At 39.0% G+C, this 22,277-nt stretch overlaps 1 protein-coding gene across 4 annotated transcripts in view; it reads right to left on the bottom strand.

Moving 5' to 3' along the window:
* Positions 1-9,304: 9,304 nt before the first annotated feature.
* Positions 9,305-22,277, bottom strand: part of dclk1a (doublecortin-like kinase 1a) — a 349,384-nt gene continuing 336,411 nt past the window's right edge. For all 4 annotated transcript variants that reach the window (XM_043692071.2, XM_043692070.2, XM_043692073.2 and 1 more), the window contains one exon: positions 9,305-10,464. In XM_043692071.2, the coding sequence (XP_043548006.1) occupies positions 10,407-10,464 (58 nt within the window). In that variant the 3' untranslated portion in view covers positions 9,305-10,406. The remainder of the gene's footprint in view (positions 10,465-22,277) is intronic.

The following is a 22,277-nucleotide window of genomic DNA, read 5'->3' on the forward strand; positions in this document are numbered from 1 at the left end:
ACCGGAGCACCCGGAGGAAACCCACGCAGACACGGGGAGAATGTGCAAACTCCACACAGTCAGTCGCCTGAGGCGGGAATTGAACCCGGGTCTCTGGCTCTGTGAGGCAGCAGTGCTAACCACTGTGCCACCATGCCGCCCAATTTGATGCGCAATTTGCACTGATGGGCAACCAGTGAAATAACTCTATTCAAGACGACAGTCAACATAGAGTCAGAGAATCATAGAGATGTACAGCCCGGAAACAGACCCTATCTCCCAACTTGTCCATGTTAACCAGATATCCTAACCCAATCTAGTCTCACTAGCCATCCTCTGTAATATGAACATTTTCTAAGATTTATCCATCTATTTCCCTACATTCAATATCTTCAATGTCCTTTTCCACAGTAAACACTCATGCAAAATACTCATTTAGTATCTCCCCCATCTCCTGTGGCTCCATACAAAGGCTGCCTTACTGATCTTTGAGGGGCCCTATTCTTTCCCTAGTTACTCTTTTGTCCTTAATATATTTGTAAAACCCTTTATATTTTCCTATTTGCCAAAGCTATCTCATGACTCCTTTTTGCCCTCCTGATTTCCCTCTTAAGTATACTCCTACTGCCTTTATGCTCTTCTAAGGATTAATTCGATCTATCCTGTCTATACCTTACATATGCTTCCTTCTTTTTCTTAACCAAACCCTCAATTTCTTTAGTCATCCAGCATTCTTTACACCTACCAGCCTTTCCTTTCACCCTGACAGGAATATACTGTCTCTGGACTCTCGTTATCTCATTTCTGAAGGCTTTCCATTTTCCTTTATCCAACATCTGCTCCCAATCAGCTTTTGAAAGTTCTTGCTTAATGCCATCAAAAATAGCCTTCCTTCAGTTTAGAACTTCAACTTTTTGTTCTGGTCTGTCCTTTTCCATCACTATTTTAAAACTAATATAATTATGGTCACTGGCCCTAAAGTGCTCCCCCACTGACACCTCAGTCACCTGCCCTGCCTTATTTCCCAAGAGTAGGTCAAGTTTTGCACCTTCTCTAGAAGATACATCCATATATTGAATCAAAAAAATTATTGTACGCACTTAACCAATTCCTCTCCATCTAAACCCTTAACACGATGGTAGTCCCAGTCTATGTTTGGAAAGCTAAAATGCCCTGCCATACCACCCTATTATTCTTACAGATAACTGAGATACCCTTAAAAATTTGTTTCTCAATTTCCCTCTGACTATTGGGGGGTCTATAATACAATCCCAATAAGGTGATCATCCCTTTCTTATTTCTCAGTTCCACCCAAATAACTTCCCCGGATGTATTTCCAGAAATATCCTCCCCAAGTACAGCTGTAATGCTATCCCTTATCAAAAATGCCACCCCCCTCCTGTCTTGCCTCCCTTTCTGTCCTTCCTGTAACATTTGTACCCTGGAACATTTAGCTGCGAGTCCTGTCCATCCCTGAGCCACGTTTCTGTAATAGCTGTGATATCCCATGTTCCTAACCATGCCCTGAGTTAATCTGCCTAGCTTGTTAGGCCTCTTGCATTGAAATAAATGCAGTTTAATTTATTAATCGTACCTTACACTTAACCAGACAACTAAACAGCAATAGTTTAATGTAACATGCATAGAAACTCGTGATGTGGAAACTTCCCAACCCTTGAACAATGTAGGCTATGGCAGAAAATTTGGGAAAATTATGTCAGATGTCCAGCAGAGACCTTCACAATGTTCATATCTAAAAGTCGCATTATCCAACTAAGTGTTGGAAGTCATGCTGAGATTCTGGCCAGTAAGCAGCTAATGGCCAACTTGCTGGATTATCGTTCATTATCACCTTCATTACTATCGAATCTTGTCATAGAGTTAGACAGTCAGAGTCCTACAGCATGGAGACAGGCCCTATGGCACAAATCGGTCCATGCCAATCAAAGTGTCCATCAATGCTAATCCCATTTCCCTGCACTTGGTCCACATCCTTCTAAACCTTTCCTATCCATGTATTTATCCAAAAACCTTTTAAATGTTGGTAATGTACCCACCTAAACTATTTCCACTGGTATCTCATTCTATATGCGTACTACCCTCTGCGTAAAAAAGTTGCCCCTCAGGTTCCCTTTTATTTTTCCCCCTTAAACTGATACCCCCTATTCTGTGATTCCCCAACCCTAGGAAAAAGATTGAGTGCATTCACCCTATGCCTCTCATGATCTTATACACCTCTATGTACAGACAGTTGCCATAGAGTGCCAGGTTCAGCACTCTCAGAATCTGATGGCTATCTAAAGTAAAAAGGCCTAGCTTGTCCAACCTCTTCCTATAACTCAGACCATTGAGTCCTGGCAACATCCTTATAAATTTCTTCTGTACTGTTTCCAGTTCATTAACATCCTTCCGAAAACAAGGTGACCAAAAGTGAACACAATACTCCAAGTGTGGCCTCACTAACATTCTGCATAACAGCAACATGACGTCCCAACTTCTATACTCAATGCCCTAACTAATGAAGGCCAATGTGCCAAAAACCTTCTTCACTGCCCTGTCTACCTGTGACTGCACTTTCAGAGAACTGTGCACTTGAACTCCAAGCTCCCTCTGTTCCACTACACTCCTTAAGGCCCTACCATTCACCAGGAAACTCCTACCTTGATTTGAATTTCCAAAATGCAAGACCTCACAATTGTCTCATTAATATGTAGCTTCCCATTCTCCCATGTTCCAGATAGAAACTAGACTCTGAGATTTCCTGACATGAATGTCAGAGCAGTTACCTAGTGACTCCAGCTCTTCCGGATTCTCAACTTGGATACCCATCACTCCGTGAGTAGCACTCATGTGAACTTCACTTCCATTGACGTTGACATGTACCAGACTCACTGTATTAATCACCTGCCACTGCATTAATCACCTGCCATTTATGTACATTCTGCACATGATGCAGAAGCTGTTCATTTCACACCCTTGGCCCATCAAGCTTGTGGTTATGGCAAAATAGACATTCACTTAGATATCTGATGAAGAAACATCAACACATATTTACAAAAGTGATAATGTATTTACATGACACCTGTACCACCAATGTGCCCTCAGAGGTCTTTTTCTCTCTCTATGTCTCGCTGGTTACATAACTGGGATGGAGGCAATCTGCCCAATAGAGGAGTATTGGCCTGGAGTTCTGGTCAGGTGAGCCTGGTGGCAGACAGAGCAGACCTGCTGAATTTGTCCTGCCTGAGGGCAGGTGCACCCTCCCAATAGAAACACACATAAGGTTGAGGGCTGCAGACAGGGGAGAGGTGGAAAGCCCTGCACCCTCTGCAGTGCCCTCAGTGGAAACTTTTGGGTTCCTTAGCCTCTATTGGTACTGCATTGTCTCTTTGTGAGGAAGAGTGGATCTCAACGTCCCTTGACCCCTGTACCCTTGCTATTGGTGGTGAGCACCAAAGGTTAAAGCTCTGGAGTGCAAATCTATGCATATAACCATCAGACTCTGAGAATGCTAGACCTTGGCACTCCATGGCAACTGTCAACCTGTCCAAGGAAGCAGCCAAACACTCACATGCCAGACGCAGCATGGTTCTAACAGCATTGCTGCAGTCCTGCAATGTTCGTGTCAGTTAGCCCAGTGTCTTGACAAGCCTGCCAGTTGCTCCTGCATTTGCTTGTGCATATCAATGAAGTCACAGATTGAAAACATGGTATCTGCTGTCTGGGGCTGGAAAGGTGCCTGATCTCTGGCAGTCCCTTGAGCAGAAGTGACCTGGGTGTTTCTCTCAGACCAGTTGAGAGAATGTGGCAGTGATGTACTTACCAGGAGAGAGCTTTGCTGGAGTATCCTCTGAGGCATCTATCTTCCACAGAGGTGAAAACTAGGATGGCTTGAGATGTCACTCTCTTGACAATGGAAACCATGGCAAAGCCATAGGTGCAGGAGACAGAAGGGAGAATGCATTACAAACAGGGGGTAGAAGTTGTGACATGTTACAAGTACCTCACTATTGGGGTACTGGGAGAATAACATAGCAAGAAACAATGCCTCTTACTTGGTTGCTGAGGCACGGATGGTTCAGCATCTCCATCCATTCTTACTGGTCATGATCCTTTCCTCTTCGAGGATGAAGAGCAGCTGTTTAGGCATCCCATGATCCATCCTGGCTCTTTTTACTCTGTTGTGGGCTGTTACTTCAAGAACGAAAGGAACGGAGAGTTTACATAAGATGCATACGGGTGTCACAGCCATTAGTGCTGGCTCAAGTGGGGGAAAAGTGACGCACGTGTCATAAGTGAGTGAATGCACAGCACAGAGGTCATACAGGGGGAGTTGGGGAACTTGTTCCTTAACAGTTTGGGGCTATGAACAAGATATAGAGTAGTCATCAGATCTCCACCAGCTCAGGAACTTTCTCTGTTCTCTGCAAAAGCCACTTTAAGCACGAAGAAACCCAATTTATCGTTCCTTCAGCAATGGCAGCAAACTGTGACTTTTACTTCATAAGTCAGAGAGCTTTTATTATTGATCCAGCCACACTGTACTTCTTACAAGTCAGTGAAAAAATCTTGAGAAGGTTGGCTGAGAAGTGGCATTCTGACCAGCACATCAATCACAAGAATCATCATAAGTACCATTGCCTTCCTAATCTTTCCTTCCCTGAGATTGAGTGTGATTTAGCAGTTTGGATTAGAAATTGGATTTCTGAAAGAAGGCAGCGAGTGGTGGTTGATGGAAAATATTCAGCCTGGAGTCCAGTTACCAGTGGTGAGCCACAGGATCTGTTTTGGGACCACTGCTGTTTTTTATAAATGACTTAGATGCAGACACAGGTGGATGGATTACTAAATTTGCAGATGATACTAAAGTTGGTGGAGTAGTGGACAGTTTGTAAGAATGTTACAAGTTGCAGGGGGACTTGAATAAACTGCAGAATTGGGCTGAGAGGTGGCAAATGGAGTTTAATGTGAGGTGATGCACTTTGGGAAGAATAACAGGAAGGCAGAGTACTGGGTCGATGGAAAGATTCTTAGTAGTGTGGATGTGCAGAGGGATCTTGGAGTCCATGTACATAGATCCCTGAAAGTTGCCACCCTGGTTAATAGTGCTGTTAAGAAGGCATAGGGTGTGTTAGGTTTCATTGGTAGAGGGATTGAGTTCCGGAGCCACAATATCATGCTGCAACTATACAAAATGCTAGTGCGGCCACACTTGGAATATTGTGTACAGTTCTGGTCACCATATTTTGGGAAGGATGCGGAAGCATTGGAAAAGGTACAGAGGAGATTTACCATAATGTTGCCTGGTCTGGAGGGTAGGTCTTATGAGGAAAGGCTGAGAGGCCTGGGTCTGCTCTCATTGGAAAGAAGAAGGCTAAGAGGAGATTTGATAGACATACAAGATGATCAGAGGATTAGATAGGGTAGACAGTGAAAGATTTTTTCCTAGGATGATGACTTTAGCTTTTAAGAGGGGGCATAAATAAAAATTGAGGGATGATAGATTTAAGACGGATGTCAGAGGCAGGTTCTTTACTCAGAGAGTGGTAAGGGCGTGGAATGCCCTACCTGCCAATGTAGTTAACTCAGCCACATTAGGGAGATTTAAACAATCCTTGGATAAGCACATGGATGATATTGGGATAGTGTAGGGGGACGAGCTGAGAATAGTTCACAGATCGGTGCAATATTGAGGGCCGAAGGGCCTGTTCTACGCTGTATTGTTCTTTGTTCCATAACACTGCGTGTGTGTGTGTAAGTTGTCTGTATGTGTGTGGGTAAAAGAGAGAGAAAGGTTTAATTGGTAAAGTTATATGTCGATGGTTAATAACTATGTCCCTGTCACTAGATCTACTTATTTGTAATAAACAGTAATATTTGCGAAATACAAGTCCATGCTTTTTGTTCTCAGTCTAAAAGATAGATAAATTTGGGAATTTTGCATGTTTTTTAAAGTTTTTAACTTTTGAGTTTAAATTGTGGGGCTTGTTGTACTGTGCACAACCTCAGTAACATTTGCCAAACCATTTCTGAATGATTTAAGAGTAAATAATTTAATGCGATTGCAGTCATACATCAGTGGCAGGTTGCCTTCTCTGAAGAATATTAATGATTATTAATGGACTCTTAAAACTATCCAGTGGTTTTGTGGTTATTTCCATAGCAATAATTTTCAAACTGTCAGGTTACTTGAATGCAATTTCAAACCTTGCAATTACAGGATTGAACTCATGACTGAATTACTTTACTAATCCTGTGCATTGGAGTATGAGTAAGAATCGTAAGGAAGTGACAGGGGGTGTTTAGAAAGGCCAGAGTGGCTCCCACTGAGTTCCTCCCTTGCCAACAGTGGGTCATTCCATTGGGCATAGGATGCTTGAGAGGAAACACTCACCAGGATAAACTGGTGGCTTGCCAATATGATGAGGCCTGCAGCTGACTAAAAATCAATGGTGGTGGCAGGTTGCCTTTGAACCAGGCAAGAAGGCCATTGTTGACCCCTCTCAGCCTGGAATTGATTGTGGAATTGGGAAGGTAGCAAGCCCCGATGCCTCATTATATGCATCAACCAACCCTCTCTCCAACACCCCCACCCTTGCTGCCAGCCTGCCTTGGGAGGGGCATTTAATTCAATCCTTGAACTGCATCATTACTTTAGGATTTCCACATACAAGATGCCAAAAACATGTTGGGAGCATAAGTGAACACACAGAGAAATTATTAGTGCAACATTTTTGAGTTTAAAGAAAGAACTTAAATATCTGAACGCTTTTAGAATAAATTAAGCCATTGCAAAGAGTCAGGGTTATCTTTAATCATATTATTATTTCAGTATTTTGAAATGACTATGATTTATTTAAATAGCCACACCTGGCTACAGTATTGATGAGCTCAGGGGGAAGGATTACTGATTTTGTTACGTGAAAGCTTGAATAAATAGACAAGGGAAATTGTTGATCCCTAACCATCTCTGCTTAAATGTTTCTCTATCACATAATTCATTTAACTCAGCATTATAAATCCCAAATGCCTGCAAGGTCAAAACATTTCTTCCTCTCTGATGTTGAAAATGTGACTCACCGTTTAAACAGGATTCCAATAACTTACATCGTATACTTTAGATACAGAAGTCAAGATGGAAGTTCCAAAACTGTTAATGCCATAGAGGTGTTGGGAATTAGTGCTTTACAGCTATTAATTCAACCTTTCATTCCATTCATCCCTCCCTACCCTGTTAATATGGTAGTTTCTCCAATTATCTTTGTTCGACTATGTTATCAAAACTCTCTTATTTAGCAAAAAACAGAAACAGAAAACATTTATGGAATGGTAGACATCTTAATTAATTTATAAATGTTAATTTCACCACTAATTAATAACTTCAAATTGTTTATTGAAAATTTACTTGAGAATAGGAAAGAATGTTTGAAGTATAATTGTAAATATACTTGAAATCAAGCAACGTTAGGGCACCTTAGAATTGTCATCTTTGCAATGCAACTGGTCAGGTTTAAATGATGCAACTTGGAATTTGAGATGGATATACTGCTTCACTTTATCACCTTGTGGTGTTCATAGAATAATCTCATACATTTATGTGCTTGAAAGTTTTACCTATTGTTGATCCTTTATCTTTGAAGATTAAATAAATCTTGAGGCCATGGTAGGTCTAAGGCCTTCATTAGAAATACCAACAAATTAATTTTACATCCTCATTTCATACAATTTTTAATTTTTTTTACAATTAGCCACAGAAATGAATACTTTTCTAAGAAATAGTAAGTAATGATTTATCAATAGTAAATCAATTTTAAAATGTGCAGAGGGAATTAGTCACCCACATCTGTAAAAATCACAATCTATTGACTTCACAACAGTTTGCCTGTTTGATTCCTAGCATTGTCTATCTCCAACTGCTGTGCTGTGTTCATTATCTCTCAGATACACAGCTGGTAGTAAACAAGTTAAAGATTTTTATCTTGCTGACTGATTTATTTAACTCAAAATATACTTACTCTCATGGATTATTTGTTTTTGATGCTTACATATACAGTTCACAGATTCTGAGTTCTGAATGCTCTCTAAAGAATCATTTAGTTTGATGGAAGTAGACTGATAAATAATTACATTGTGTTTATGCCAGCTTTCTGGAAGAGCTATTCACTTACTTTCATTTCCCTGATCTTTGCCTTAGCATTTATATATTTTTCTTTTTTTTGAATATTTAGCCAATTGTTTTTTTATGACTGTTGCTTTGCCACTACTTCTGAAATTTCATTTCATATTCTATTTTGCATTTTGTTACACAGCATGAAAAACATTCTCCTCACATATCCCTTCATTCTTCAGTTAACTGTTTTAAAATCATGTCCTGCAGTTACTGATTCACAGACCAGTTTTTTTTCCTTACTCAACTTAAAGAACTCCTCTCTGTTAGACTGCCACTTTTCTTTTAGCTAAAGGTTTTACTAGTATTCTCTCATCGCATTCTTATCTGTACCTTGTTTGTGCTTCTAAATAGCATTTTACCTAACATCTGGCATCTGACATATGATATTATATACTGGTCATTGTAGAAGCCAACCATTTTCTATTACTAACAATGGGAAGCAAAATTGTAGAGGGAGGTAGATTTTATAATTGGAAGCCATCCACAATGCATCCTGTATACCTAGGTGGAAGTTAAAATAAGGATAATTTCCATGAGTAGGATACAAACTGACTTGTGTATGTTGAAACACTTGGCTGGTGTTGTAGTATACATGTGTGGTTCAAAGAGGATTTCTGTTTTTTTCTCTAGCATGCTGTTTTGAGCTGAATTGACTGCAACAGATTGTTTCATTTTAGGCTCTTTGCTTTTGCAATTTGTCCCTCTCTAAGAATAGCTGCTTGGGCATTGAGGCTCAAATTGAAAAATAGAATTGTTAGAGCACAGAATCCAGTATCTAATTCCAAGTCCAAGATGACTTCTTGAGTTCAGGAATCATACTGGATATGAAATATTAACACTGTTTCTTTCCCCACAGATGCTGCTAGACCTGCTATGTTTTTCTAGTACTTCCTGTCTTTTTTTATCTCAGACCTCCAGCATCACAGGATTTTGTTTTTATTTTAGTAATTCAAATGTGTTGCTCACAGATTAACAGCTTACAAACAATAAAAGAGTTCTCAAAAACATTCTAATGTTGAAAGTAATCAGATGAGAAAAAGCTTCAATAGCTATGTAAGTGAGCATCCAAGAACAACACAACCGAAGTCAAAAACTGAAATATACTTTGCACTTTCCATCTATTGATGGATAAAAAAACACACATCAACCAACATGCATGATTATGGTTATCAATAAATCATTTATTCACAGATTTGGCTTATTTATTTATTATAGTATGCACCACACTTAGTCACATGATGACTACTGTAAAGCAATGACATTTCACATGAGTTAACTTTCACCACTTTCTACAAAATAGTCTGTAGGAAAGATCTTCTTAACATCAGGTTTGGGTGCCTGATACATAGAAGAAACTATTTTAAAACTGTAGAAGTTTATCCAGTGAAAGTTTTTCATCTTTAAGGATGTTTTACACAGTTGATACAAGTATTCTAACATAAATTTTATTACTTCTCTAATGAACTAAATATCAAACTGTGGAGCTTTACTTCAGTTTTATCATATCATACAATACTGCTGTTCAGTGATTGTTGATGGTACACACAGATACGATCCTAGTCACCTATCTCACCATTCTATGCTCTGAGTCAAGTACTGTTCAAACAGAATTTTATCATACTAGATTTTGGAGTAATCAAGTTGTTTATCAATGATTTACAATAGTACTGGTTTCTTTTAAACTGCTACAACTTAATTTGAAAATCAAGAGAAAGATAAAGTTATTTAAGGAAACGCAATGCTTACTGATTATATTGTAGAATTCAGGATTCATAGACTGGCAAATATTATGACTTTGCAGAAATTCAGAATCCTTTGAACAACAGTAGCATTTTTGCACCATAACAAACTGATTTCTTTATATAGAGAGATGGTCAGAGATAGAGAACGTCAATGTGTTTTGTGATGCAAGGAAAACACAGCGCCTAAATGGTTAAGAATACAGACAATGGCTGAATTGCAAAGCAGCTGGAATCACCTACACCTTCACATGCCTTGTGCTTTTCCATTAAACCATGCTAGAATCAATACTGTTCATATATCAGTGCAACATTGTCCTAGCTTGACTAACTAAACATTCATTATTTCTTCAGAAATGAGTTATAAAATTGCAGTAAGCAATTGGAGCTTGGTAACGAGAATAGGGTTCATTAAAAGGGAGAATTTGGTGAGCGAACAGTCTCAGAAGAGCTTGGTGAGTAATCTTCAGATTCAGAGTTGTGTTCTGGTGCATTAGTTTGTACCACGTAGCTTCTCCTCACATCCTGGTTGCATCTTCTTCGGAAAACCTGCCTCTCCTTATCAAGAGCGGTGGTCTGTCAGGGTCATAAAATAGTAAATGAGAAAAAAATCAAGTTTGGGGCAAATTTAGGAACATAATCTAATATTAAACAATATTACAATCAATACTTAATGTATTTTTCATTGTTGGATATTTTCATTCATGGATATTTCAGAATTTTTCATACTTCTAAACTTGTGATTTTAGAAGCATTGGCATTTGTCATATTCTGCAAACCTCATTTACTCTAAAATGATGCTTGCAGAACCTATCTGTTCAAGTTAGCTTCCCAATACGCAAAAAGTAATTTTATTGCACTGGCTCTGAAATGGGAAATTCATGCTAAAATAAATCCAGTTTCACCTCATTATAAGATTCTTATTCACTGCACCCAATATATTGCAAAAGCTTAAGCTCAAGGTTTTTAGCTCAAGGCTTTTCCATGTTATGGACCATTTATTATAATGCAGGAATACTAGCAGCTCTGTTAGAGTGAGGCTGGAGATCACATACATTCCTTAAGTTGCTCTCTTTGAAGAAAAGGGATTAATTTTTCAATCAGTTTTTTTTCTTCTACCCCTCCACCCCCAACCCCGATGCTTACAAATGTTGACTCTTTGCATGGTTATGGTGTGTATTAACCTTTAGTACTTAGTTCAATTGGTCAGTATTTATATTTACAGTTCAAAATACTTCTAGTCTTCATTTCAGAATAATTAACACAGACATTGGTTTGTTTATTTTTGCATACTCTGATACCCAAAACAACAGCAAATATCCTGGAATTCCATGAAATAAAAATTGAATTTGACTCACTCAGTCACCATTCGGCAATCATGCTGATTATAATCATAAAATATAGGCATGACCAAATAGGTTTTCTATTTGCATGGACAGAACAACAGAACCACGGAATGCAATCAGTAATAAAATTGCACTACCCCACTTAAGTATATTTTAACGCAATCATTCACCATGAACTGTTTATAAAGTAATATCTATGATTACTAAATGGGAAACAAAATTGATCATGTGAAATTTACAGAGTGAGGCAACATTGGTTGACAACTAAAATTAAAGTTCATAGATAGTCATGTTCCTTTTATTGATACATTTGTTGTCAGAGGCATATTTCTGATTTGTCAAGGTGCAGTTGTGATGCCCTCCAAAAAAAATCAGTAAAACACATTCCATGTGCTTGCCTCACAAATTCCTATATTATACTGCTATCCTATCACTCAGCCTGCCCACATCTCTTTGCAGCCTCATTTTGTTCTCCTCACAGTTTACATCCTCTCCGAGTTTGTATTATCTAAGTCATTAGTATGGGTTTTAAATAGCTGAGGCCCCAATCCTGATCCTTGTGATGCTCCACTGGTCACAGCTTGGTAATTTAAAAATGTCCCATTTAGCCCTATTCTTTGCTTCCCAGCCATTAACCATGTTTTATCTTCCAATCCACTGGAACCTCTCTAGAATCTAGTGAATTTTGTAGAATTGTAACCAGGGCTTTTATTATAATAACAGCTACTTCCTTCAGGACATGAGTACCTAAGCATTCGGGAAGTGAGGATTTGTCAGATTCTAGTCCTATAAATTTCTCTTTTTTTATCTGCTAAACTTAATTATCTTAAGTTCATCACTCATACTAGCCCTTGGTTACCTTCTATTTCTGGTATGCAATTTATCCCTCCTCGTAATGAAGGTGGCCAAAAATGCTGAGATTTAGTGCTCAATGCATTATGTGTGGGGGTTGGTAAACTGCAAAGATTCCTGATTTCCCATCCTTATCAGCAAGAAAGCTTAATAGGTCAAGCTCCAATCAACCAGTTTTAAGAGTGGACCAGCTGATTTTCATGAAAAATTAAAAACCTTGACAGTGAAGTCCCTCCCAATCAGAAGTATCTGGGTCCTAGGGATTATTGCTGGAGGCCTAGACTTCAGTGAATCCAACAGCAAGATGGTAGGTTGATTTCTGTTAGCTCTCATGAAATGGAGATCTCAAGAAGACAGGGTTAGTAGCAACCCTTCGGTCATATATCACAACCTCTGATTAGCTCCAGATTGGAACAAATGGAGTCCAACTCCCTTCCCACTGCCACCACCACTACCTGGTAGCTTCGTCACCCCCTTTTTGTACGCAGGAATGCAGGTCACCAAGCTGGTTGTGAGCTGAGCCCCTTAAAGTGCTGCTCATTATCTGCTTAAGGATCTTAATTGATGGCAAAATTAACAAGGTTCAGAATAAACCTTTAGCCCACTACCGCAGTTAGGTGGTAGTGTGGGGGCTAAATCTAAAAAAAAGAGAGAAAAATAAATAAATAAACCTTTAGCCCAGCCGTTAATTGCTGAGATGATAAGAAAGGGGTGAGTATCTCTTCATGATTAACACGCCAAATGTTTTGCTTTTCTGGGTACCTTCCTTGCCACTTTTAGGGAGGGGATAATCACTCAACAATTTTTTATTGTCTCTACCTCATTCCATGCAGTAATTTCTCTTTTCCCTGCTTCAAATGGGGGGGAAAAAAGATTTCTCTGACCACATCTCTTTCTTTATATGGCTATAAAAGAAATTGCAGTCTTTTTTATTTTCATGGCTATTTTATTCTTTTTAATCAGGTTTTGGTGTTCCTTTTCTGCATTTTAAAACATGATCCTTAACTTCCTTAAAAAGCCACAAATGAGGTTTCTTGCTATTATTTTTGTTATTCAATGGAATATGTTTTTGTTGAACAATTAATTGTTTCTTTCAGTATTTCCCACTATTTATTTTAGTTCACTTAAGCAATCAAGCTTAGCTAGCTAGCTCTTCCTTATATCTAATATAAATAATTGCATTTAATATTATTGTTCAAAACTTGAGTATGTCACTTTCAAACTTAATATGGAAATCCACTGCATTATGAGTTTTTTTTCAAGAGGGTCATTTACTATGATCTTTGACCTCATTGCACAATGCTTTTATACCTAGTTGGTTCCAAAACATCTTGCGACAGTGTCCTGTAAATTCATCCTCCAGAACACTTTGCCAATCTAATTGGTCCAGTGTACAAAAAAGATTACGATCTTCTACAATTATTATATTGCCTTTGTAACAAACCCCAATTATTTCCTGCTTAATGTTCTGTCTAACAGTATAACTACCATTGTTATAAATTGTTCTTAACAGTATTTTCTGATTCTTGTTATTCCCAATGTTTAGTTGTATGGAGTCTACATCCTGAACATCTGAGCAACAATTCATTTTATCAGGGCACCCACTCGTTCTTAGCATTCCGTCTGAATTTATGTATCAGAGAATATTTATTTCCCCATACTTGGTCACATTATAACTAAATCTCTGTAATTGTGATTAAGTGAAAACTATTAATCTCTATTTGTACCATTAGTGCAAATACCATATGGTGAATGTTTTGCATAATTGGATAAAGAGTTTTATAGCTTTTGTAACTACCTTTTGCAAAACTTTACACACAGCTGCATTATTACCATTATTCTCTCTGTCCATTCTTGTCCTACAGTTCTTGTCCTTACTCAAAGTGCTACACCATTTAATTCTCTCCAATTTTATCTTTAGATTTCTAAATCTCCCCTCACCTGAACTTATTGCACCCCTCCCTTTTAGTTTACGGACCTACTCATCAGGCCTTGTTATGACTCATTAAGGACTATAAGGTGTATGAGCAGACTAAGGCTATTCAGCCCATCAAATCTGCACTGCATTCAATGAAATCAGAGTTGATCTGATAACCCCATCATGGTTTAAGGGAAGCCTAACCCAGTGGAATAGCTCCTACTTTCCTACATATTGGTCCCTAGGAATCACAACCTCTTGTTCTCACATCACTCTTTGAACCACATATTTAATTCTCCCTTCTGTCAGACCCTATGCAATTGACAGTGGCTCAAGTTTTTCTCTACAAATTTTCACCTTTGAGCTTCTACGTTTAATTTGACCTTTAACTCCTCAAGCATATTCAATCCTCATTCCACCTATATTGCTGATTCATATGTGGACCACAACAACTAGATCCCTCCCTCCCATTTGCGAGTTCATGTTCAGATGTTAAGAGATGTCCTTGACCCTGGCATTGGGCAGGCAACCTATACTTTAGAACTTCCAATGACAAGGAACTGAATATATACGCTGAATATACTTTTTCTTATCACTACCTCATCACTCCCCCTATTGAACAGCATCTTGCACCTGAATGCTAATCGATCTTGCAGTTCTGGACTCATCTTTACAGATAGGAAAAAGCTTGTATCTGTTGGTCAAAGTCAAGGGCTGAGGCTCTTCCAAAACTATACCTACACTGACCCAGCTGACTTCCCATGCCTAATGTCTCAGTTAGGCATCTCTTCCTACATGTATACGTGCATATTGAAAGTGATAATATTTAGTTACTGTATGGTCAGGCTTTTACTTCCATAACTGATACTGACTCGACTGTCACTTGTGAGTTACAATCAAACTCAAAGGTGGAAACAGACCACAATTTTACAAAGAAAGCTGAGAACATTTGATTTAAAACACTTGAAGCTTTAAGTGAGATTAATTATTTATGCATACTTAGGCTTTTTAGTATTTGGAAGAGCAGAAAAACTAATTATGTCATTGAACCACTGTAACCTTGCAAGTATGTGTACTCAAAATTTTGAAAGTCATTAGGATATAGATTAAGGACTATGCTTAAAATGGCCTTGGAATGACTTCTACTGAAATGTGGTTTAGGTATGTCATATTTGCCACTGCAGAAACTTCAAATACGTTATGCACTTTTCAGAGTAAAGATACTGCTATAATATATTCACCTATCTCCTACCAATATGCATAATAAGTTCTTAAAACTTATTTCATGGGATGTGTGCATTGTCCATCCTCTAACTGACTCTTAATGGTCTAGCAAGCCATTCAATCACAATACTTTGGATTTTAATGTCTACCAGAGCAGGTAAGGAAAGTTGACTTCCTTCCCTCAATGTGAGTTTCATTGCACCGTTACGAAGACTTGCTTTATATTCCAGATTCATTAATTGAATTTAAATTGCATCAGCTGTCAAGCTGGGCAGCACGGTGGCACAGTGGTTAGCACTGCTGCCTCACAGCGCCTGAGACCCGGGTTCAATTCCCGCCTCAGGTGACTGACTGTGTGGAGTTTGCACATTCTCCCCGTGTCTGCGTGGGTTTCCTCCAGGTGTTCCGGTTTCCTCCCACAGCCCAAAGATGTGCAGGTTAGGTGAATTGGCCATGCTAAATTGCCCGTAGTGTTAGGTAGGGGGTAAATGTAGGGGTATGGGTGGGTTGTGCTTCGGCGGGTTGGTGTGGACTTGTTGGGCCGAAGGGCCTGTTTCCACACTGTAATGTAATCTAAAAAAAAAGCTTGAATTGGAATCAATATCCCCTGAGCATTAATCTGGTCTCTGTATTACTAGTGAAGTATCATTATTGCTACAGCACCAACTTCCCATCCTGCACAGCAGAAAAGAGTTATGCTGTAGACCTCAAAGGACTGAGTAATAAAAAAGAGACTGTTCACACACAAATATACACCAAAACAGGTAGGAATTACATAACTGGAAATTCTATAGCAGGAAAACTTCAAAACTTCATGGCAATATGTGGGATATAAAAGCTTTTCTCATAAATGTAATGAACATAGAGTTATACTGCTTCTTGTTAGGTTGCAGATCACCATGATAAAATTGAATTGAGAATCAATTCCAGGAGCCAAATGGTCCACTCTGTTCCTGCGATTCAAGTTTCAGATGGTCTCATTTTAACTGCTCACAGGCACAGAAATATTTCTGTTGTGAAGTCAACTCCAACAGTATTCACATCGGTCTATTAAATCCCACAACCCAATGAAAATATTATGTTGCCACAGAGAGCTTATACTTCATTTTAGCTAGACTAGCTAATCAGCATTTGATCTTCATAATTACTGCAAAATGGTGCAGCATATAGCAGATGACAATGATATTAGAAATATTGGCTACATTGTAAGACACAACTGGAATTCACAACCATCAAAGCAGGTTCAAGATACCTCAGAGGGCATGCAGAATGTTCTCAAAGGGGAGAGGGACCAGAAGGAGGCCATTATACACATTGGAACTAGCAACATAGGAAGGATAAAGTTAAAAATCTCACAACACCAGGTTATAGATAAACAGGTTTATTTTAACTTTGTGCATCCCAGCCCAACACTGGCACCTCCAAATCATGACATAGGAGGGGAAAAGGATGAAATTCTGAAGGGAGAATATAAGAAAGTTAGGCAGGAATTTAAAAAGGAGGTCCTCAAGGGTAGTAATATCTTGATTACTCCAGGTGCTACAAGCTAGTGAGAATAGGAATAGAAGGATAGAGCAGATGGATGCATGGCTGAGGAGCTGGTGCACCAGAGATTCATTGGAATCTCTTCTGGGGTGGAAGTGACCTGTCTAAAAAGGATGGGGTGCACCTGAATTAGAAGGGGATTAATATACTGGCAGGGAAATTTGCTAGAGCTGCTCGGGAGGTTTTAAACTAGTAAGGTCAGTGGGGTGGGATCCAGGGAAATAGTGAGGAAAGAGATCAACCTGAGACTAGTACGGTTAAGAAGCTACTCAAGCAGTCAGGGCAGGCAGGAACAAAGCAGAGAACAAGGTAGGACTGATATATTAAACTGCATTTACTCAATGCAAGAAGCTTAACAGGGAAGGCAGATGAACTCAGGACATGGACTGGGATATCATAACAATTACAGAAATGTGGCTCAGAGTTGGACAGGACTGGCTGCTTAATGTTCCAGAATACAAATGCTACAGGAAAGATAGAAAGAGGGGAAAGAAAGGAGGGGGAGTGGCGTTTTTTTATAAGAAATAGCATTACTGCTGTACTTAGGGAAGTTATTTGGGTGGAACTGAGAAAAAAGAAAGGGATGATCATCTTATTGGGATTGTATTATAGACCCCCTCAAACAAATTTGCAAGGAGATTTCAGTTATCTGTAAGAATAATAGGGTGGTTATGGTGGAGGACTTTAACTTTATACATAGACTTGCCATAGTGTTAAGGGTTTAGATGGAGAGGGATTTGTTAAGTGTGTACTAGAAAATTTTCTGATTCAGTATGTGGATTTACCTACTAGAGAAGGTGCAAAACGTGACCTACTCTTGGGAAATAAGGTAGGGCAGGTGCCTTGGGTGTCAATGAGGGTGCACTATGGGGCCAGCGACCATAAATCTATTTTAAAATAGTGAAGGAAAAAGATAGAGCAGATCTAAAAGTTGAAGTTCTAAATTGGAGGAAGGCTAATTTTGATGGTATTAGGCAAGAACTTTCAAAAGTTGATTGGGGGCAGATGTTTGCAGGTAAGTAAATGGCTGGAAATTGGAAAGCCTTTAGAAATGAGATAATGAGAGTCCAGAGACAGTATATTACTGTTAGGGTGAAATGAAAGGCTGATAGGTATAGAGAATGCTGGATGACTAGAGAAATGTTAGGGGAGATCGAGTGAATCCTTCGAAGAGTATAAAGGAAGTTGGAGTATACTTAAGGGGGAAATCAGAAGGGCAAAAAGGGGACATGAGATAGCTTTGGTAAATAGAATTAAGGAGAATCCAAAGAGTTTTTTACAAATACATTAAGGACAAATGGGTAAATAGGGAGAGAAAAGGGCCCCTCAAAGATTAGCAAGGTAGCCTACGTTGTGAATCGCAGGAGATGGAGAAATACTAAATGAGAAGGACATGGAAAATATAGAATGTGGAGAAATTGGTGGTGACATCTTGAAAAATATTCTTATTACAGAGGAGGAGGTGCTGGATGTCTTGAAACGCATAAACATGGATAAATCCCCTGGACCTGATCTAGTGTACCCTAGAACTCTGTGGCAAGCTAGGGAAGTGATTGCTGGGCCCATTGCTGAGATATTTGTATCATCAATAGTCACAGGTGTGGTGCTAGAAGACTGAAGGTTGGCTAGCGTGGTACCACTATTTAGGAAAGGTGGTAAGGAAAAGCCAGTGAACTGTAGACTGGTAAGCGTAACATTGGTGGTGGGTGGTAGACGTGATCTATGTGGATTTCAGTATGCCGTTCAACAAGGTTCCTCATGGGAGACTGGTTAGCAAGGTTAGATCTCATGGCATACAGGGAGAACTAGACATTTAGGTACAGAACTGGCACAAAGGTAGAAGACCGAGGGTGGTGAGTTGCTTTTCAGACTGGAGGCCTGTGAACAATGGTGTGCCACAAGGATCAATGCTCGGTCCACTACTTTTCATCATTTTATATAAATGATTTGGTATAGTTAGGAAGTTTGTAGATGACACAAAATTGGAAATGTAGTGGACAGCAAAGAACGCTACCTCAGAGTACAAAGGGATCTTGATCAGATGGGCCAATGGGCTGAGGAGCGGCAGATGGAGTTTAATTTAGATCAAAGCAAGACACTCCATTTTGGGAAAGCAACTCTTCGCAGTACTTATACACTGAATGGTAAGGTCCTGGGGAGTGCTGCTAAACAAAGAGACAATGGAGTGCAGGTTCATAATTCCTTGAAAGTAGAGTCATGGGTAGATAGGATAGTGAAGATGGGTTTGGTATGGGTTAGAGTATTGAGTACAGGAGTTGGGAGGTCATGTTGCGGCTGTACAGGACATTGGTTTTCCCATTTTGTACAATTCTGGTCTCCTTCTTATCGAAAAGATGTTGTGAAACGTGAAAGGGTTTGGAAAAGATTTACAAGGATGTTGCCAGCGTTGGAGGATTTAAGCTATAGGGAGAGGCTGAACAGGCTGGGCTGTTTTCCCTGCAGTGTTGGAGGTTGAGGGGTGACCTTATAGAGGTTTATAAAATCATGAGGGGCATGGATTGGATAAATAGACAAAGTATTTTCCTTGGGGTAGGGCAGTCCAGAACTAGAGGGCATTGGTTTAGGATGAGAGGGGAAAGATATAAAAGGGACCGAAGGGACAATTTTTTCATGCAGAGGGTGGTATGTGTATGGAATGAGCTGTCAAAGGAAATGGTGGAGGCTGGTATAATTACAGCATTTAAAAGGCATCTGGATGGATATATGAATAGGAAGGGTTTAGAGGGTCGGGTGCTGACAAATGGGACCTGATTAGTTTAGGATATCTGGTCGACATGGACGAGTTGGACCGAAGAGTTTGTTTCTATGCTGTACATCTCTATGACTCTATGCTGATATTTGAACAGTAAGTGTCCTGGTGGAAATACAGACTTTATGGTATCTAGGCATTGCTCCCATTTACAGACACTGCAAGGGTGCTGTTTTATAGGGCTGATAGTATTGGTCTTCAAAAAGACATCCTTTCTGTTTGGTTTTGCCATTAAATAAATCTGCAACAAGTTAAATGTTTTAAAAAGAAAAGGCTGTTTTTAAAGCCTAGTGTATCCTCTGTTACTTGGTTCATGGTTTATATTTACTTCAAATTGATGGCGTGAAACCCTTTGTTTTGTCAAGGGAGAAGAATGACTAATTCAATGCTATCCTGAATATTCCAGTGGTATTGGGAAATTGGATAGCCTATTGCTGTTCAGTGGGAATGCAGGTGAATGTTGGCCCTGTTGAACAACAAAATAACCTGTTTGATATTGCTGTGGAAAACAAATTAACCAATACAGTTGATTTCCACAACTGGCTCCTTGCATAAGAGACAATAGACTTGAGACAGCATTGATTTCAGTGAATTTGACAATGGCAGTGACATTGCTATGATTGAATGTGGTTAACAATCCTAAAACCACTGGCACAGCTTCCCAATTGCCCTCTTTCTATATGCCTGTTGATAGTGTCAGATTTTCTCTGCAATTACCAAGTCATTGTGCTTCAGCTTATAGATCCAGTTAATGAGAAAATGTGGCCAATCTGCCTCTGATACTTTCTGACATCCCTGGAATCCGAATACTAATTGTTTCATACTGTTACATAGGGTGAGAGGTGAGATCTGAAAGCAATCTTTGAAGTGAACTAATATAGCAACAAACAGAATTGGTGTACAGCTTTAAGAAATCTGTTCTAGGCACACAAGAAGCTACTTGGCCTTTAGCCCAGATGGATGTGAAACGAGGAAAATCACAGTATTAATCAATTTTTGGAATTAGATTTGAATTATAATGAACCTCTCAGACAGCATGTTGCCATGGGGCAAACAAGTTAGGAATTTAAAGTACAGTGTAGAACAAACAGAAAGAATGTGAATTAAAGATCTCAAGGTTTTTCCACTCTTGTATAAGCATTTCCAGCCAAGTTGAGCATTTCCACCAACATTCATACTTCATAACTTTTCATTTTATGACTTCTAATCGCTCAGAAACACTGAAATACATTAATCTTTCTGTTATAAAAACTATTAAAACAGTTAATAGCTTTAATTACAGAAATAATAAAATAATTTAATGTTAAAAAGATTATTTAACCTATTACAACTGAATGTAGAGATTAAGGAGTGATAAAAGTAGAGGTAAAAACAATAACTGCAGATGCTGGAAACCAGATTCTGGATCAATGGTGCTGGAAGAGCACAGCAATTCAGGCAGCATCCAACGAGCAGCAAAATCGACGTTTCGGGCAAAAGCCCTTCATCAGGAATAAAGGCAGAGAGCCTGAAGCGTGGAGAGATCTCTTATCTCTCCACGCTTCAGGCTCTCTGCCTTTATTCCTGATGAAGGGCTTTTGCCCGAAACGTCGATTTTGCTGCTCGTTGGATGCTGCCTGAATTGCTGTGCTCTTCCAGCACCACTGATCCAGAGTGATAAAAGTAGACAATCCAAGTGTAAGTCCAGCTCTTTTGAGTTCAACAATTACTTGCTATGATGTATTAATGGCAATAGTCAACATTTCTGTATGTTTTACACAGGAAAAAAGGCCCTTGAGCTGATTAAAATTCTCTGTTCTTGTTTCTGAAAATAGGTCCTTTGTGCTTACTCTGGCATGTAAAATACTAGTGCAGTTGCTACAAGTTAATTTTTTTTTAGTTACTCATATCTGAGGTGCAAACACAATATTTTTAGATAATCTGGTTAATGTTTAAAAATTATATGAATAGACTTTCAGGAATTTTGGTTTGTGATACTATAAGTCAATGATGGCAAGTAAGAATTTATAATACTGACATTTGAAACAGGAATCTTATTACTGCAAACTTCAATTGAAGTTCAAGTTAAAATAGCAAAGAAGAATATCAGTTTTCATGTTAATATGATGCTTTAATAGCATCAACAAATTAAGGTATATACACAGTGGAAGAGGTAAATTGTTATGACTTTCCTTATCATCTTCATGTCAAGATCCAAATCTCCCTTTAATGATTTAAATGATCTTTTGCAGTCACGTTCTGGAAAATGGAAGTAAGCGGGATATTTTCATTTCTTCGTTCATGGGATGTGGGCATTGCTAGCATTTGTTGCCTATCCATAATCACCAAAGAGGATGGCGGCAATCCATCTTCTTGAACCACTGCAGTCTAAATAATGTTGCTATACCCACAATATTGTTAGGAATAAAGTTCTAGGAATTTGACGCAGCGACAGTGAAGAAATGCTGATATAGTTCCAAGTCAGGATTCTACATGCCCTGGAAAGGAACTTACAGGTGGTGGTTTTCCCATGCATCTTCTGTCCTCATCCTTCTGGACAGCAAAAGTAATGGGTTTGATTGTGCTGTCACAGGAGCTTTCATGAGGTGCTCCAATATGTTTTGCAGATTGTAAATACTATTGCAACTGTGTTGGGTGGAGTGAATGTTATCATGGTAAATAAAGTGCCAATCTGCTTTATAGAGCTTCTTGAATTTTGTTAGAGCTCCTCTCAGCCAGGCAAGTGGAGATTATA

This window comes from Chiloscyllium plagiosum, unplaced genomic scaffold (genome assembly GCF_037043375.1).
Source record: "Chiloscyllium plagiosum isolate Xiang-an unplaced genomic scaffold, Cpla_swu_hap1 HiC_scaffold_6, whole genome shotgun sequence".
Classification (NCBI taxonomy): domain Eukaryota; kingdom Metazoa; phylum Chordata; class Chondrichthyes; order Orectolobiformes; family Hemiscylliidae; genus Chiloscyllium; species Chiloscyllium plagiosum.